Raw genomic sequence first — 17,970 nt, 5'->3', positions numbered from 1 at the left:
GATGATATATACAGATGGCTGGGGGTTTAACCCAATTCCTAATAAGATTGATATAGCTATGTACAGGGCACACACTGGTAGGGAAGTTCCCATCAGGCAGCTTGTACTGACGTGCGGCTGGGTCTCTACCCCAGCTGTAACTTGTGAAACGCTTCACCCCTGGTGCCCTAGAGCGCTGGTTCAGTTCCAGTGCTCATGTGCTTATTATCTCTTCATCTGTTCCACGTTGTTGTTGAATAGTGAGTGACTCCTATTTCACGAACATATTGGGAAATACAGCTTCACTTTTTTATGCAGTAGGTAACTAAAGTTGCTGCTTTTATTGTGAGATAATGCCACATTGCTATATGCAATAAACTAAGAGCAATTAAAGAGCCTTCAGTGGGGTGAAAGAAGAGTGGTAGACGGGTGCAGAAAAATCTAAGGGATTTCAGTCCTGCTTATTCTTCGCTGCAAAAAAAGGCCTTGCTAAAGTTTTATTTGCTTTAATTTCAGTGGAGTCCCATTAATGGAAAGCCCTCTATGGTGGAGAGTTTTCTCCTATTGAGAACTAAAATGACTTTTTCATAACAAGCAGGAGTAACAAGTACATATGCAAAGTTTAGAGAAACATTCTTCCATTAACAGTTAAGGATTTTACTTCCCCGTGTTTATTTCAGTTACAAGCTAAATTAATACAACTCGAATACCCTTGGTTGTTACATAATCAGATTTTGAAAATCAAGTTCTAGTTAGTATTTCTAACTTCTTTGTAAAGATACGTAACACAGCTATTTAGCAGCTGTCCGGGACATTATGTTTCACAGTAATCAGTAGTAATTCTTAATCTTATTACAAACTATTGACTTAAAAATAAGAGTAAGCATACAAAATGTTAGGCAAAAATGAAATTTAAAAAAATAATTCAAAAGCAAATGCTTGGTGCCACGCAGCTTTTCCAAGGTTATTTTGTACATATTCACAAACAAAAGCCCTTGCAAGTGCTAAGTTTATTGGTTTCTTATGGCAAAGTCCATTCTATTCTACTAGAGAATTAAAAATAACGCTTTTACTTGCAAGGTGAAGTTCTTATGATACGAGACACCTTGTACTGCTACCGTAGTTGTTTTTACACATAAAAACGGGTATCGAGGATTTCTCCTTCCCTCCTACCAGAAGCCGATCCAGTTCCCCCCCCAATTTAACAGGTATCTTGGAAGCTCAGCTGAATCAACCTTTTTGAGGATACTCATATGTTTATTTAATATCTCAATAGTTTAATTGCCACTGAACTATGCGATGTATTTGATATCAAATATAGCACGATGTTAGTAAATGATCTTGACTCTGTAAACAACTCTTGCTACTTTCAAGCCTAAGTAAAGCAATGAATAAAAATAGGTTTGTATTTTCCATCTACCCAGAGAGTTTTATGGGTCATTAATATACTTTAAAACCATCCTTACCCATATCAAGAATTTTAGTATGCCTTCTTAAAACTTGAGCATCTAGCAATTTTTTCTCAAGGAAACCTTAGTTTTACACTTTCAAAGCTTCTGTTTTCCACATGCAGTCCTTTTCTGCTTACCGCACAGAGGATTTCATGTATAATTTTAAGGGAAAGTAAAAATGCTGTGTTCCTTACACTTTGAGCTTCCAGCCACATTGCTGAGTTTCTCAGCACCAGTGAAACAGTGCTCGTCTTGTGACGTGGATACTAACTTAGGAGCTGAACTACCTGCCAGTGCCCAATTCTTTTATAACACACAGAACAAACCCTAATAACTTTTACATGTCTCTAGCTTTACCTGAACTGCTTAGTAAACAAAACTGAGTATAAGAAGAAAGGAATGACAGCGAATCACATTATTCACCAAGTCTATGTTCCTCGTTAGAGATTTTCCGTGCTTACTAAAGTATCTTCTTGTTTGGTTACAACCATACTTCTTTTCTTGTCCTCCTCTGTTACAGTCTGACTCATCTGTTCAAACAGCTTTGATATCTTGGCAAATCTCAGGTGATTCTGAAATCTCCGTGCAGCAAAAGCGTAAAGTAGAGGGTTAATACAGCTGCTGATGAATACCAGTGCTCCAGAGATGTACACTCCTCTGTCTACAATTTCTTCCAGAGCCAAAGACATTTCCTTGTTAGAGAGTTCTATCTGAATTGAAATAATATCTAGAATGTTAAAGAGATGATGAGGGAACCAGCATAAAATGAATGCCACCACAACGCTGGCAATGAGCCGTTCTGATCGCTGCCTGGATTGGTAAGTCATTCTGCTTATTCTTCTTGCAACACACATGTAACAAGTGCAAATAATTAAAAAAGGGATTACAAAACCTGCAAGAGTCTCCAGCAAAAGATATGACAGTCTCTGTCTTTGCGAAGAGTAGTTGCGACACGTACATAGTAGTCCACCGTTCATTTTTTCTGTCTCTTGAAATGGAATGACAGAAATGCCGAAAGCAATAGACAGGAACCAAATGAGGAAAATGATTAAAGAAATCTTTCCTTTTGTTTTGTATCTTTGAATCGTGAAAGGGTAAAACACAGCCATTAACCGCTCCAAGCTCAGTGCTGTAATCAGAAATATACTAGCATACATGCTGCAGTAAATAATGAAAACCAGTATTTTGCAGAAGATTACTCCAAAAACCCATGAGTCAGCAAAGGAGTAAATCCAGATCGGTAAAGTAATCAGTACAAGGACATCTGCAATGGCCAGGTTCAAGATCAGCAGGACTGAAGGAGATACTTGCTTCATTTTTGTGCAAACAGTCCAGATGACAATGCAATTTCCAGGGGTCCCAATAATAAATGACAAGCTCAGTATTGTGCAGAGTACTGACCTCACAATGTTCCACATCGAGTGGATACTGCTGTCCTCAGCCTGACTCATGGTGGGAATTCTTCAGTTCTTGGTTGCCAATATCCTCAGTGCTTTGAATTCTGCTTTTATTCTGAAGGTGTTAGAGAACTATGGGAGAGAAACGTTCTCTAACTGATATTCTGTAGTCCAATTTGGCATATGACTTCACATCCTAACGCTCGCTCTTATAAACGGCTGACCACATACGGCAGTTCCTGTTGCTTAGGAAGTCAGTCTGCATTTTTGCATACAAAGCAAAAATAAAAATACAGGGTAGCACCTGACCTTGGTTTTAGCTACCCATCACACTTCAGCAGATGGAGCATGTGGTGCTCTTTCAAAAGTGTCCCTATTTAGAGAAGCTTCCTACTTTGTTAATGATCTAATCAACAGCTATGGGGAGAAAGAAACCTTTATGTGATTCTACTCTTGTTTGTATTAATAAATCAACATTTTATTTTATAAAAGGCAAAAAGATGGGTGGCAGCTGAATCACAAACATGCATTGTATGTTTGACATGAAACTGTGCCAGTAGTGGGCTACGACTTCATCTCCTAGGACACTTGGTAGTCAATGCAGCTTTCAAATCCTGTGGGAATCCCAAGTTCTTCACTATCTGGCCAAAGAATATGAAAATATTTTGTTATCCTGATGTCAAAGTATCTTATTTTGAAGTCCATTTCTAAAAAGTTAAAGGAGGAACTAAATCCGCAGCACCAACAGAAATGTTCAAGTCATAGAAGTGAAACTGAAAGGGTATTTTCCAAAAGAGAAGGTGCACAGAAAAGAGGACTTACGCATAGCTCACTCTCTTAAATTTAAGACTGTGATACAGACTATTTCCCTAAATGCAGAGGTAGAATTTTATAAACCTGGCAAATGTAGCGCATAATATTAATCTGAAAAGGATTGCACCACCCCCCCCCAAATGAGCTTAGTTGGTTTGATCTCCTAAGAGTATAATGAGATCAAAAGCAAATCCAGAATAACTCTACTGAAGTCAAGTATATATCTTCAAATTAAAATCTGTATTACACAAATAGTAATTTGGATTTAATCAGATACATGATTCCAGTTCTTTTTATTTTTAAGTACATTTAAAACAGACTGGGTAGTGGGAAAACCCAAATCAATTGTTTGTGTTCTAAAGGGAGTTTCTGAAAACCGCTTGTAAAACACACTAATGAAGGGAAGTGCTGGGCGATGTCTCTTCTTCTAATAAAGTCACCTTTATACACATAATTATTTCCCCAGAAGTAACTTTGGAAAGTCTCTATTTATTGCCAGTGGCATATCTATATTGAACTAAGCAGCAGATTTTTATTTATTAGAAAAAGATATGCCCGGTACCTCTTGCTTCCCGACGCTACAGGGACAGGCAGGTTCTTTTAGGCGAAGTCTGAATCTAGATTATGATTACTGTATCACATGCTGAATATTAAGAATTCGACCTGATCTGCAGAGGGCCCAGGTGCCTAAAAGCCTGGATAACTAAAGCCTCTACATAGTAAGAAAGCTATACAGATTACTAGAACTTCTGCTTCACTGAAAGCTATGATGATTGCTAAAATCTGTGTAACAACAGCTGCTAGAAATTGTAGATAACAATAAACTATGCTGATAGTTAAAATTCTTAGGTTATAACAAAGGTCTAATTGTAACTACAACCTTGTGGCCAGTCTGCATTCTACCAAGGATCCCTAAATGAACTTGCATGTTCTTGGGTAAAAATCTCTGTAAGATTTTCCTCTTTAAAACTTTACTTTTGGTGGCAAAGAGCAGTTGTGTGTACAATTATTGATTGGTATCAGTATTAGTTCTAATCCAGTGGTGTATAGATCTGGTTGAACTTCTGAGGCATCTGTCCTTTTCTTTTTCAGAACGTTTCTCCACTTCAGTCCAAGTTTGCTTGCCAGATGGCCTCGGCCTCTGGATGTATCTTTCACTTAAACAAGAAAACAAATGAATCTCAGAACTGCAGCAACAGCCTGGGATTTCTGTTTCAAAAAAGATCCCAGACAGGTGTTGAAATGCTAAGACTTCCTGAGTGAGACTCTGAAGACAGGCTATTAGACTTAATATCATAGTTATTAGTTAACATTAGCTACAGACCACATTTCTGAAAAGCTCCATTGTGGGAATGGCAGGATGTGCGGTTCCAGCTAAATAGCCTTGGACAGGTTATATAGAACTATGTGTTTTATGAGTGTAAGAGTGATAGCCCAGCCCAGTGAGAATGATATCTCAGGTTGGAAAACCGCCCCCGTATGTGTGATGTGTGAATGCTGGGCCTGGGCATGTGAATAACTGGGTCGAATGCTGCCCACAGGATACGCGTGGGAACGTGACTGTAAACAGTCCCAACAGGAGTGTGGTGTGTTTGGGATAACATTTTTTTTAAAAAACACCCCGTCTAACCTTTGGTCCAGCCCTGTATCTGTAAACCTATTAACTGAGAACTGTTAATAACAATCAGCTCAGCCTGGCTCTGCTTTCACTGCTAACAAGAACTTTGTGTTTGCGTCTCTGTGTCTGTATGCATCGTTCCTCATCGCCACACTCCATGGTACTCTAGGATCACTATGAAAACTTCAGACTGCTCGTAAGATGCCTTTAGCGTTCTCTAAAAGTGTCCAACTGTTATTTGCCACTAGTAGTACACAAACTTTATGGAAAACTTAACAAATATTTCCACGAACAAGGGGAGCAGCGTAGTTCAACAACATGCTAAACAACATGCTAAACACATCAGTGGCTAAACAACTCACTATCTTACTCATTCTAGTGACCAAATGTGGGTAGGACTTTTAATGTATGAATATACAGTTGGACTTCTGACCTCATGGCACTGAAATTAGGCTGCATTTCTGTGCTAAAAAAAAAAAAGCCTACATCTGTGAATTTTTTATGTGCATGCATATTATACATAGGAAACAATTCAGTCATAGAATCATGGAATCATTTTGGTAGGAAGAGACCCTTAAGATTATCGAGCCCAACCATTAACACAGGAAACTTTCTGTTAAGTCTATTACCTTTAGATTGGCAAGTAACTTCTGAAAACTTTCCAAGCTTAAGAATTCTGTGCTACTGCTAAGAATCATTTTGAATAGAATCTGCTTTGGCTTAACTATCAGGGAAATGTTTCATTCATCCTTCAAATTCTTGATTTTGATTTGTATGCATGCATGAGCTTCCCTCTGGTGGATGGTCTGTAATTTACAATACCACTGAGCATTTTCAGACAGAATCCCAGAATGTCAGGGGTTGAAGGGACCTGGAAAGGGACCAGTGCAATCCCCCCCGGAGCAGGAACACCCAGCTGAGGTTACACAGGAAGGTGTCCAGGCGGGTTGGAATGTCTGCACAGAAGGAGACTCCACAACCCCCCTGGGCAGCCTGGGCCAGGCTCTGCCACCCTCACTAAGAAGAAGTTTCTTCTCAAATTTAAGTGGAACCTCTTGTGCTTCTTTATCACCAGGGAAAAGAACTTAGTGGAGAGCTACCCTGGGATCGGTTCCAGAAAGTAATAAACGATGTGTACTTTGCACTGTAAATGGAAAGTTTCAATATTCTCTGCTGTGTGCATTGTTGTTAATAAGTCTTCCGATAATATCACAAAATGATAGCCCTTACCCAGCTCAGTAGCAAATAACAATAGTTTTATACGACTGGCCAGAGAAGAAACTTCCTATTTGTTATGTTCAGGGAAAAGTTCTTTAGAACTTGTGATAGGAGGAGTGTTTACAAGGCACTTGCTGTACGTGCATCAATGCATGCTTACAAATTGGTACCTTCTTACCCTAACAGAATGATCACAGACTATCAGAACACATTTCCAGCAGTTGTGAAACCATTCAAGCATATGGTGAAATATTTTCCTTGTACAACCAGACATACCAGGTTTGTAAGGGTAGAGGTGCTAATTAAGATAGTGGAGAACTATGTTTATAATTCTGGCTATAAACAAGAATACGAATGACAATTATGCAGAGACTATGGCAAAACTTAAATCTGTTTTCTCAACATTATTATGAATGTATATAGTTTTAATTTCCTATTATTCATAGTACATGCTTTCAAACAGGAAACGTATAGATCTGCTACACTTTAAGGTGAGTCTTCAGCCTGATCTGAATCAGCTGTCCCTAAGTTGCTATTTGTGTGTACACAAACTGTTGTTAGCCAAAATCCTTATCTACAGAAGCGTATCTGGCACCACAATTGCTACTGGGTAAATCAAATACATTGTTTACACGCTCTTCCTTTTGAGTAATAAATTACTGATGACAAATACTTCTTGGATGATTTGCTGCCAAAAGTTACTCAATCTTTTATTTATTGTTTAGCTAAACCTACTGCCATTCCTATCTTGTTTGCTGGGATTGCATGTAAATATTATATTACTACAGGATCAATGTCTCTTCTTGTTATTCAGGAGTGTAATGAAAGAAAGTCTTCAGCACTTCACCTCTATTAAAAAAACCCAAACGCATACTTTGCTGTGCATGTGCTGCAGCACCAGATGGTAGCTGTTGTTCTGCATGGAAACCAGGCAGACACTATTTCCTATAGCGAACTCTTGTGTAAAAGGATCTGTCCATGTAACTACGTTTTTTCAACACAGGGCGGCACTGGGGAACCGTCTATTGTGATTTTGGGTAAGACTGAGGCCACAGACTGTAGCCTTTCTCTACCCATGGGGCACAGCATTCAAGACTGAGACCCGTAGAACTGATCCTTCTGCATATGAAGGTTTGATGATTGTCACTTAAATTTCAATATTGTTTCTAATTTATTGATAATTTTATAGATAAAAATCACGTCTTTTCTGTGTTGCAGATTATGTTATTTTCTAAATACTCATATTTCTAATCAGTTCTGTCTTGATATATGTCCATTTCCAATGTTACATTCTGCTGTAACTAACACAACAAGGGAAGCTCTGCAACAAAAATAACTTGGAATCTGATTTAATCTTCCCTGCCTTTGAAGCAACAAAGTTTGGCAAGTTTGGCAATGATATCAACAATTGTTTTTTCAGTGTAGTTTCCATTAGTGTGTTCTTGTAGCCTCTTTGTAAAGTGGGTCAAGTTGTCATCTTTCATGAAACAACCCACCTCAGCAGATTTGAGCAGCGTCCACATCTTATTTAATTCCTTTAACACACAAGCAATGAGCCACTAGCTTGGGCCCCAGTGTGATGAAATCTTGGGTTTGTGCCTTACATCAGGAGGCTGGTTACTTGTGCAGAAAGTGGAAAGCCTGTACTAATTCTATGAGGAATACAAGGATTTTCTCCTGCTCTGTAGCAGCCACCATAGGTGTGTTAGCTAAAGAAATTCATAGAGGAACACTATTCCCACAGTCACTTAGTAATTAGCGTACCTGGTATGTTGTTCTGTGTAGCCAGAGAAGCTAGCACGTTGTATCATGCTGCTCTTCAGAATGATCTTGTCCAAGCATTCTTTACCTGAAACAAAAGTAGCCAGGATTGATTCTGAGATGCCACACACACCTACAGTAACAGCGATTTACTAAACATATGTAAAATATATTGTATGGAAAAAGTGTAAGAGATGCAATCTTGAGGCACAGATAATTTTCTGTAATTCTGTAATGTGATCATCTGCTTCTGTAGCATTTTTGTTTAATACTAGAAATGGCTGTGAATAATAACTTCTCCGTTAAAAGAAGCAAGTGTTCACTGGCAGAAAGTGCTAGCATCATTTTCTTAGTTAAAAAAATCTGATTATTTATGGATTTTAATAAAATGTAAGGCTAATAGACTATGAAGTGATCTGATATCATATTATTCTTACATTTGACTTTTGAGCCTAATAACATGATCTGGGTTCAGGTATGCTTATTTCTTGCGGTCTGGTGTTGAGTCAGACAAAAAGTCCTTTTAGCCCAGTATCTTATCTCTAATGGCACAAAAAGCAAGTGCCTAGGGAAGAATATTAGAACAAGTCACATGTGACTATAATTGCCCCACATGTTCTCTGGCATTTAACCAAGTACAGCTGAGGAGTTTCCTGAGCCAGGTATGGTTTCTGTGTGTTTAATAAAGCTTTGTGGACATTTGCTCTGTAGACTTCAAGTCTACCCTTGAACTCACGTAAACTTTTAGCACTGCAGTTTTGATACATGCTGTGTGAAGAACCACCTCCTTTTGTTTGTTTGCTGGTCTCCTGTGAGCTTCATCTGGCTCCCCACAGCTCATATGTTGGAAGAAACAGTGAATAGCTGATCCCTGTTCATCCTTTCCATAGTTCTTATTTGATTAAACCCCACGTGGCAGTCCTTTCTTATTTCCAGGCTGAAGAGTTCTTGCAGACATGGTCAGTCACTGTATAGAAACCACTCCACCCTTTTCACCATCCCTGTTGCCTTCCTCCCTTCAGTTCTTTTACATTCTCTTTGAGACGGCTGAAGAGACTAGTTCTGAAGTTCAAGAGTTCAAGTAAACGGCAGTGTGCTGCACAGGGAGAATGAAAGAAACCAAGTTACACGGCAATCTAAGATCCCTCAGCTCAAGTCTGTTTGTTTCACCCTTCTGCGGTGTAAAAAGGAGGATAGCTTGGTTGTCTATACTCAAGGACATTTTTGACAGTAGTTTATTTTTTTGAAAATGAGAGAATAGTTTTCATTCAAACCACAGAATGATTAGCTGTTTTGGTTTTTTCCTCAATGCCAGTCTGTGGTCTAGCATTTAGAAGACTTGTTCCAAAGGTCATTGTGTCATTTTTCCTTCACTTTTTCCAGATGCTCCACAATCACAGAAATCCTCATGTGCTGCAGTTACCTTATTATTGTTAAACCACAGGTTGTCCTCTGTCTGCTAGAGCTTTGTATCCCTGTTTGCTCTGTGTCATGTTCTCTGCTCAGACCATTAAAAGTCAATAATATGCCATCAGTTGTTACTGTATGAAAGGCTGTTTTACTTGCGTGTTATTTTTTCTTGGTAGCTTTGTGTCTTGTTATGCCTGTGTGGGAAGCATTTAGTCTTCAGTGGCATTGAATGGTACCTAATACCTCTTCTTGCCTCACACAGCAAATGTGTGACTATTTTTTCCATGATTGCTGTCTTCCTGTCTTCTGAGTTGCTACGTATTAACCGAGTTGTGTGGTATCTGACCACAGCACTACTGAAACCATTGCTATAGCTCTGCTGCCTTGGTTCCCCTCTGTGTTAGCTGGGTGTACTTCATGTCGGTGTAGCAAAACGTTTGCACAACCTGTATTGCTATGTGCGACATATCCTGACACAGAGTGCTGGGTTTGGGCACATTTTGAGGTCTGTTACTGAGTGAAAAATAGAATGCATGGTAGGGGAAACATGGCCAGAGCTCTTGCTAGACACCGCTGCTGAGCATCAGCTGATCAAATTATTAGGGGGCCCCCTAATAACAAATTACAGATCCAGTCACAAGCTTCATCCAAGTTCTAGTTCTCTGATTCAGATTTTGAATCTATAGTTTAGGAGGTTCGGTAGGTTATTGTTTATCATCATGTAAAACTATCTTCTATACAAGGTTATATGATACCAAGAAGACAACTCCAAAGCATATAAAACCAGAAGTTTAAATAGCACTTAAATTCTGAAATTTGTTAGCCTTTCCATTTTATGAGAGAATAGTGGTCTCCTCTAAGCACAACAGAAAAAATCAGTACTGTCTAGCAGCTTGCCAAGACAAGGAAACATCCAATAAAACAGAGCAAGATAGAAGCGTTGAGAGAATTGCTTTCTCCAGCTAATCGAGGCACCTTTGCAGCCCACAAACACAGCAAAACTGTTGTCACAAGTTCGGTTTGGTGAGGTCCAAGTAGAAGAGTTGAAATTGCCTCGTAATGGTATATCCTTTAACAGGAAATCATGAGACCAGTTTATCTGCCGCATGAAAGCTCATCTATTTCTTGCTTTCAGCAGAAAATGTCTTTTTCTGCCACATGATAGCAGTACTCATTTTCTACCGCTTTGGCTTGTAATCTGAGCAGCTTCACTTCCAGCTGCCGAACACTGATAGACAAATGATTTTCACCATACCATGAGAGAACTCTTGAGAGAGTTATTCTGGCCACATATTGGCTGTGTAGCATGGCAGCAATATTTAAAGCATAAAGTACTATGTCCAGGCAGTCTTTGGCAAGCTTCCCCATTCTAACAAGTGCACAAATGTCTTTAAAACATCATTTTGCATTTTAAAATATGACAGGTTAGTTCACTGCCCCCTGGTCAACGTGCCCGTCGCTCAGTGTTAATCCTAGAAATGGGTTGAATGAAATGGTGGAATTTTATTAGAATTGTCATTTTGTATTCTCCTTGTATTATTTGCCCAATAGAACTACCAGAATAACTGTCCTAATCGAAGTTTTATTCTAGCTATGATTTCAACAAAAGAATTAGAATAATGACCTTCAAAAGTCACTTCCAACCTTAATTTTCCTATATTTTTGCACTGACACGTCTGCCATCACCTGACACTATGCTACTCACGATGCTGCCAATTAAACCATTTCCCATGATGAACCGTTCCCAACTGTCTGTGTCCCTCAGCCTGGAAAGGAACTATGTCCTTACAGGAATCACCAAGCAATACTTTTTAATTTCAGGTGGCCAAAGGATGGGATAGGGTGTGTCTGTGCACAATTCAGATGCATTTGTAGGCTATCTCTTTCTTTGGCAAGTGATATCAGCCAAAGAGCAGATCAGGCACTTATTTTTACATGCACCAACAGTCAAAACTCAGATCTGAACAAGTAATTTTGTTAATGTTGTTAATTTTGTTAGTTTGTTTTATTGATAATAAAGAAACATGAGTAAATGTGGGGTCTTTTTATTTGGTTTCCTACTCAGATCTATTTTTTTCATATGTTAATTCGTATTTAAAGGATAGAAAATAAGTGGATGGTCTATGTACATTGCATCTCCACATCTCAGAAGACTGTTTGCTTTATAGATGCATCTTTTAGTGGGATTGCATACATGTTTCAGATCCAAAGAGCCATAATTACAAAATGAAACAAAAAAAATTGCATACCGCTTAAACTCAGTTACATTCTCATCAGTTCATTTTCTAATACACTCACTAAAGAGGAACTCTCAGGCTGTTTCTTATAGGCTGAAGTGAAGTCCCTCAACAGCTATGATCAGAGTCAGATGTTTTTCCATCGTTTGGTGTTTGAAAAATTCAGCACTGAAAATGAGTGAGTGAAACCTTAATGAGACTAGATAATGACCAACAATCCCCTTGATAAATTACTAAATGACTGACACCAGTTTCAGTTCTCCTGGACACACTCGTGTTTCCAGAATGGATTCACTGTTGTCAGTAACCAGCTGGATCTAGCAGCGGCAGTGCTGTGCCTTCCCAGGAGTAACTCTGCGCTAGCACATTTCCTAAGCCCTGGATTTCTCAGCAACTTGGTCGGCACCACACAAGGTGTCACACTGGATGAAATGGCTTATTAAACAGATGAATAGTAGTCTCCCTGCCTTTTCATTATATGGGGGCTAGAATCCTGAAATGCTGCTGTTTTGACTCATGCCAGATGACAAGATTTCTCTTGCTTTCCTTGACAAGTATGTTGCTGTGCCTTTGCCACTCTTACAGTCTTGTAAAATGTGTTAGCCTTACAATAACAGCATGCTGAATTCTGTTTTTTCTCTCAACCTTCTCTTCACCTGAAAAAGTATCTTGTCTGCAGATCAAAAGCACCTTGTTAGCTTTCTGCCTCAGAGGGTGCAAACAGTTTCCCTGCACTGCAAAAAATGTCAGGTTCTACCATGCACGCAATGTGCTGGGAAGTTGTTGTAATTTATGGGAACTTGTGCAAGACATAAGCTGTCCCTGAGGGTTCAACCTACTCAGTTTTCATCACAACATACATTACATTTTCAACTGCTTTCCTCATATATTCATCCTACACAAAATTCCATCTCTCATTTCCATCTTCCTGTGGTCCCTTCTATTACTTTTATTTTTAAATTCTATTATTTTGCCTAGCTTCAATTTCAAAATTTCTCACTGGCCCAACCCAGAGCACCAGCTCTGAGTAAATCTTACATAAAACTCACAACCTCTTAAGTCCCAGAATTCTTGCTAAGAATTTCTTACTCCCAGATTCTAAGAAAATTATCTTTGACTGAGCAGGAATTCTGCAATTTGTCTTGTTAGTCACTAGATCCTCACAATTTGCTATGAAGGTTTATGGTTTATGGGTGGACAGTTTACAAGGACAAATTGATTTGCTTTAGCAAAACAGGAGCCAAAAGGTCATATGATCTCTATTATACAGCTTAAAGGTTTGCAGATAGGAGAGATGACAGGATCTGGTAATCGTGGATATCCCACCTTGGCGAACGGTGAGCTCTGATGTTCTAGGTTGATACTCACATAAACCTGCATTTCTGTACTCCCACTATCCACCTACTCACTTCCCTTCTTTCTGGCTCTGTTCTGCATTGTAACCCAATTTAGCCTGAAGGAGACTGAGGAACCAACTTCAAGGCTTGTTTACTGTCCTAATGCTAGTGAGCAGCAGCCTGGGGAACAATGTGGAAGTGAATGTGCAGTGCTGAGGAAACGGGGAGAAGGGAAAGGAAAGTGTCTGTGCAGCCCCGGTTCACATGCACGTCACATTGTGTTCTGCGACAATGCTGCTGCACTTATATGCAAGTACAGCTAGAGTTTAACAAGCGTTCAACAAGTGCAGTGATTTTCTAAAAAGTCTGTGAACCTGCCCAACAGTGGATTTAAAAAAACCAAAATCTGCGCTAAAGGTAAGAACTCAATGCCCTCTTCAGGAAGTCCAGAGGTGGAACTCTCCTCTGTCTAATTTAACAAAACTGGGCTATAAATGGAACTGAATGCCTGCTACATTTATGGAATCTTCTAAATTTAAAGTTTTACTCTGAAGAAATGTTGTTACATAACCCAGTATTGCTATTTAAAAAGAAAAAACTCAGCTCTTAGGAAAAACACATGTTCAGGACTGGCCACCTTTCAGGTCAGCTGCAACGTGTAAGTATTATTACAGGCCACTCACAACTACACTAAAACCAAAATACATTGGACAGTATGACTGGCTTCAGCTGGGCCTCAAACCACTCTTGAGAAGAGATTAAACTTGCTTTTTGCCTCCTGAGTTGAGTTTTAAGGGCTATTTGTTTTAAAAAAAACCATAACAATAATCTTGATCTGTAGACACTGAAGAATGATCATATTGCTGTTGTACGATTTTACTAGTGCTGCTTTTTCAAAATAAAGCTGTGGCTGATACAGGAAAACTTAAGAGGGTAAATCTGTTTTGTCAAGGAGCACTGGAAATCTTTGTGTTACAGAAAGAAGAACTATTCAGAGGAAAAAAAAGCCCAGGTTCTTTTAAGAAAGTCTGTATTCTCTAATGAAGTTCAAAAATGAGCAAGTGTGCTGTTCTGAATGTGAACTTTATATAATTGGACTGCTTGTGGCAAACTAAACCAAAATGTATCACTCTAGTCTGCCTACGTTCCTCATGCCCCTGCACCTGTCAGTTCTTGGCAATGCAAAGGCTTTTGCAAGTTTCTGGGTAGGCCTGACTTCTCACACCTTGATTCCTTCACGGCCTTGGGCATGAGTTCCAAATTGCGAGTATCAACGTAACTTATTTAAAGCTGGATACTTGGGCTGGTCTGTGATGTTTGGGGGTTGGAAGTAAAGAAACGTCACAGATCTATATTATAACATTTTCCAAAGACAAGGAGAATTTTGGGGAACTCAAGAGAAGTCATACTGAAGTCTGCAGGAAAAAATGAAATGGGCAGTAGATGCTGTCTATACACTCTGTAACAAGGAAGACGATTAAAGCAAAGCACTGCAAATTGACACAAATATTATTTTTTGTATACATGATAATATGTATCTTATTAAATCTTTTATCTCATTGTGTAAGAGGCTTCTGCAAGTGTCTGTGTTTCACTATTCTCATTTTCATCACGGTTGGATTCAGGGTCTCAGGGATCGTTTGTATTGGTGCAAACTCAAAAGCAAAAATTAGGAGGGCTGGTAAAATCCTGTGAGGTGGTGAAGTTAAACCAGCAGGTTTCTGAATGATATGACTGGTGATGATTCTGTTCACATACTCTGAACTTGGTAAATTCCTTTTCCCATTAGCAATGGGAAAGTGCTGACACGGGCTCCCGCCTGTGGGAAGATCTGTGCCCACACTTCGGTTGTCTTCACATCTTCCTTTGAAACTTGCTGTTTTTCTACCCGTGTGTCCAGCTCAGCACAGTTGTGTTTGGGTGTGTTTGAGCCAAAACAAACACTACTTAAACAGCAAAGATCGAAAGCAAACAAGAGAATTCTGTTCAATCAAATAAAAGATGTTTAAGTAAATATTAGATTTCTGGAAAGGATTGTTTCTTTTAAATAACCAGTGTGCAAACTCACATCCAATTCATGGTTTTTGTCAAGTAGCCAGTGCAAACTCTCAAGGAGTCTTAAACAAAGATAATGGTATTGATATTGTAGTTTCTGGTGTTTAATATAGCTTATTTCTGGTGAGGCTGTTGGAAATAAGAATATTTTCTTAGAAGACTGATTATGCAAATGTAAAAAATTCCCTTCAGTGGTAACAAACTGGTCTCTGGGGTATGGATAATGAATTTTTTCACCTCATATATAAGTGAAAAAGGTGCAGTACTGCTTTTAGGAGTAGTTTCAACAAAACAGAAATCTGCTGTGCATACTTAACCTTCCAAAGGCAAAGAACTTGATTTTGGTTTTGAATGGGAATGGTCCTGATCTCTAAAATGAAGACAACAAAAGAAATCACTCACATATACTACCTGATCCGTCAGCTGAAAGACCGTTGTCTAAAGAGCCCAGACTTGCAGAGGAATAGCAATTATGCGCTTAGCAGACTGTCCCTGGAGAAAAATAAGACAGAAAGGTTTGTAGTGAAGTGTGAAGCCACTCCCATCTGCCAGAACAGCACAGAGATCTGTAAAAGAAATATTAAGATTGGTTTGAATTGAGTATGGAAATGTGTCTGTGTGATATCTTGAGTCGAATCAATATGGCAATGGTTACAAAAATGACACATAATGTGATAATCAAGGACACAAGAGCAGTGAGACTGGTAAATGCTAGCAAATGTAGTGTTTACATCACGACAAAACGGCCTGTGCTCTGAGAGGCCTGCCCCAGAGACACCTTGCCAGCAGAAGTAACAGGAAGATGGCAACACGTTTACAGCAGTCGCAGGGGCCATTCTTCTTTCTGTTAGCTCAGCAGGAACAAAGGCAGAGACTTCGAAAGGAGAGAACAAAGACAGCAGGCAGGGAGCTTGCCCAGAATTTGCAGAGTGTGAAATAAAAGACGGAGGCAAAAAAAAATTCAGATCATAATAACTCACTCCTAAAAGACAGCAGAAAATCTGTCCAAAAACTGCTTTGCTGCTACTCAAGGGAACCCCAGAGATGTAGCGAGGACTTGACAGCTGGCATTCCTTGAACCTCGTGTCACAGCTCACGGGATCCTGGCCTGACTATTTGGACAGGGGCTCTTGAGTACAGAGGTATGAGAGAATGACTGTGAGTGACTGAAAACAGATTTCTTTAAATATTGTTTTACCCCTCCATAAGGTGTTTTGCTGCATTTTGTAACATATAATTCCTACATCAGGATCAATGTCGCAATAAGTTTTACAGTCAGTCATACTTGCACACCCTGTAGTTTGTTTCAGTAGGAGGTCATTTCAAGGCAACACTTGCATGGTGAGTAAGCACCTGTCTTTAGGACAGGCCTTTGGGTTTGTTGGATGTTGACACCCTTCCACTCATTGTAAATATACGAGGTGTGGCAGCTGCCTTGAAAAAGTCGAGTCCAGATTTAGGCTCAGCCTTACCTTTCTGAAGTGATTTGTTGCATTTTCTGCCCCTGTTCTTATTTCAGGAGGAAGACGTGTCCTCCTCCTTCCATGGCAATGCCAAGCCACCCCCATCATTTTTCTAAACTCCTGTCAATAGGTTGTGTATTCGTTTTACCAGATTCTGGCTTCACACACAGACCTTGACACGTCTTTCTGCAGGCATTACAAACGTTGTTGAATACTGAATTCAATGAGGCAAAAACTACTTCAATTTTACACATTACAGTGTATATAGGTGGCAGAGTTACCAAGTCAAAGAGCAGTTTTCTACTTCTACTTGTCTCTCACTCTCATGTCTTCATTTGTGGTATTGTTCATGCTAGTGTATTAACCATTCCAGCTAGGAATATTCCTGAGAATTAGCGGACACACTGAGGATGTAGGAAGCTGTGAAGCAGACACTGCAACGCCCTTGTTGCAAAGTAACCCTCTCAGAAACAGCTTTACCCTGAGCGTGAATTGATAACATCTTGCTCAGAAAGTGTATGTTCGCAACAAGGGTAGATAGATGACTGAACCAAGGAAACCTTGTCCTGCCCCTCAGCACTATCCTGGCTGATCACGAGATGCGATCACACTGGATCAAGTTCCATTTTTCTCCCTGTGTAGTTTCTGTTCTGTGCATTCCCTCTTGCTGCCCCTCCACAGCCAGACACCTGCCTCACGACGTGTGTAACTCCTACTAACTGGTATTGCTGAAGCACAACGGCTCATATCCCTTCTGGGCTGAAATTATTGTAATTACAAGCCTACCCACTCTTGTTACGTGAATAAAGGTATCGTGATTTTTTATTTAGTATTGCCAAATGCCTGACCTCAATGATACTCTGTACCAATCTGGTGTCACATTAGTCAGGTGTTGCCTGAAGTACAGCTATGCCCGTAAACTTTTATATGGGATGCCCAAACCCTTGACTGAGTAATACTAAAATTCCCAGCTCTGGTAAGTATTTTTGTTTTGCCTTAGATCATCCTGACCACGTCCCTCGCATGCTATCTGGTTTTATGCATAACTTGTGCAGCAAACACCCCTTACTTCACTTTCGAAATCACAACTGCAGCTGTACTGAGACAAACGCGCTCCCTCGCTCACTGCGCTGCCCGCCGGAGCCCCGGCCCGCCTGCGGGGTGCCCTACCTGTCGGCTCTGCCTCGCACGGGCCGGGCCGGGCCTCCGAAAGGCCAGGGGGCCTGCAGGT

At 39.8% G+C, this 17,970-nt stretch overlaps 2 protein-coding genes across 6 annotated transcripts in view; both read right to left on the bottom strand.

The window, feature by feature from the left end:
* The window catches only part of ESRP2 (epithelial splicing regulatory protein 2), a 143,975-nt gene that overhangs the window by 78,708 nt on the left and 47,297 nt on the right, over positions 1–17,970 (bottom strand). For 2 of the 5 annotated variants that reach the window (XM_082063075.1, XM_082063077.1), the window contains exons 5-6: positions 15,679–15,842; positions 8,241–8,325 (exon numbers count right to left, since the gene is read on the bottom strand). The gene's annotated coding sequence lies outside the window, so the exon portion shown is untranslated. Of the gene's footprint in view, positions 1–2,831; positions 2,962–8,240; positions 8,326–15,678; positions 15,843–17,970 lie in introns of those variants that run through there. The other 3 variants (XM_082063078.1, XM_082063080.1, XM_082063073.1) reach the window with 3 other exon arrangements.
* On the bottom strand, positions 635–2,885 carry LOC309444868 (leukotriene B4 receptor 1-like). The gene has a single exon (XM_082063084.1). The coding sequence runs from the start codon at positions 2,879–2,881 to the stop codon at positions 1,871–1,873; it is 1,011 nt and encodes a 336-aa protein (XP_081919210.1). The 5' UTR covers positions 2,882–2,885; the 3' UTR covers positions 635–1,870.

Source organism: Streptopelia decaocto (genome assembly GCF_964273445.1).
Source record: "Streptopelia decaocto genome assembly, chromosome: 11".
Taxonomy (NCBI): domain Eukaryota; kingdom Metazoa; phylum Chordata; class Aves; order Columbiformes; family Columbidae; genus Streptopelia; species Streptopelia decaocto.
Note: the sequence above shows the minus strand (reverse complement) of the source record. Positions and strands in the feature narration are given on the sequence as shown.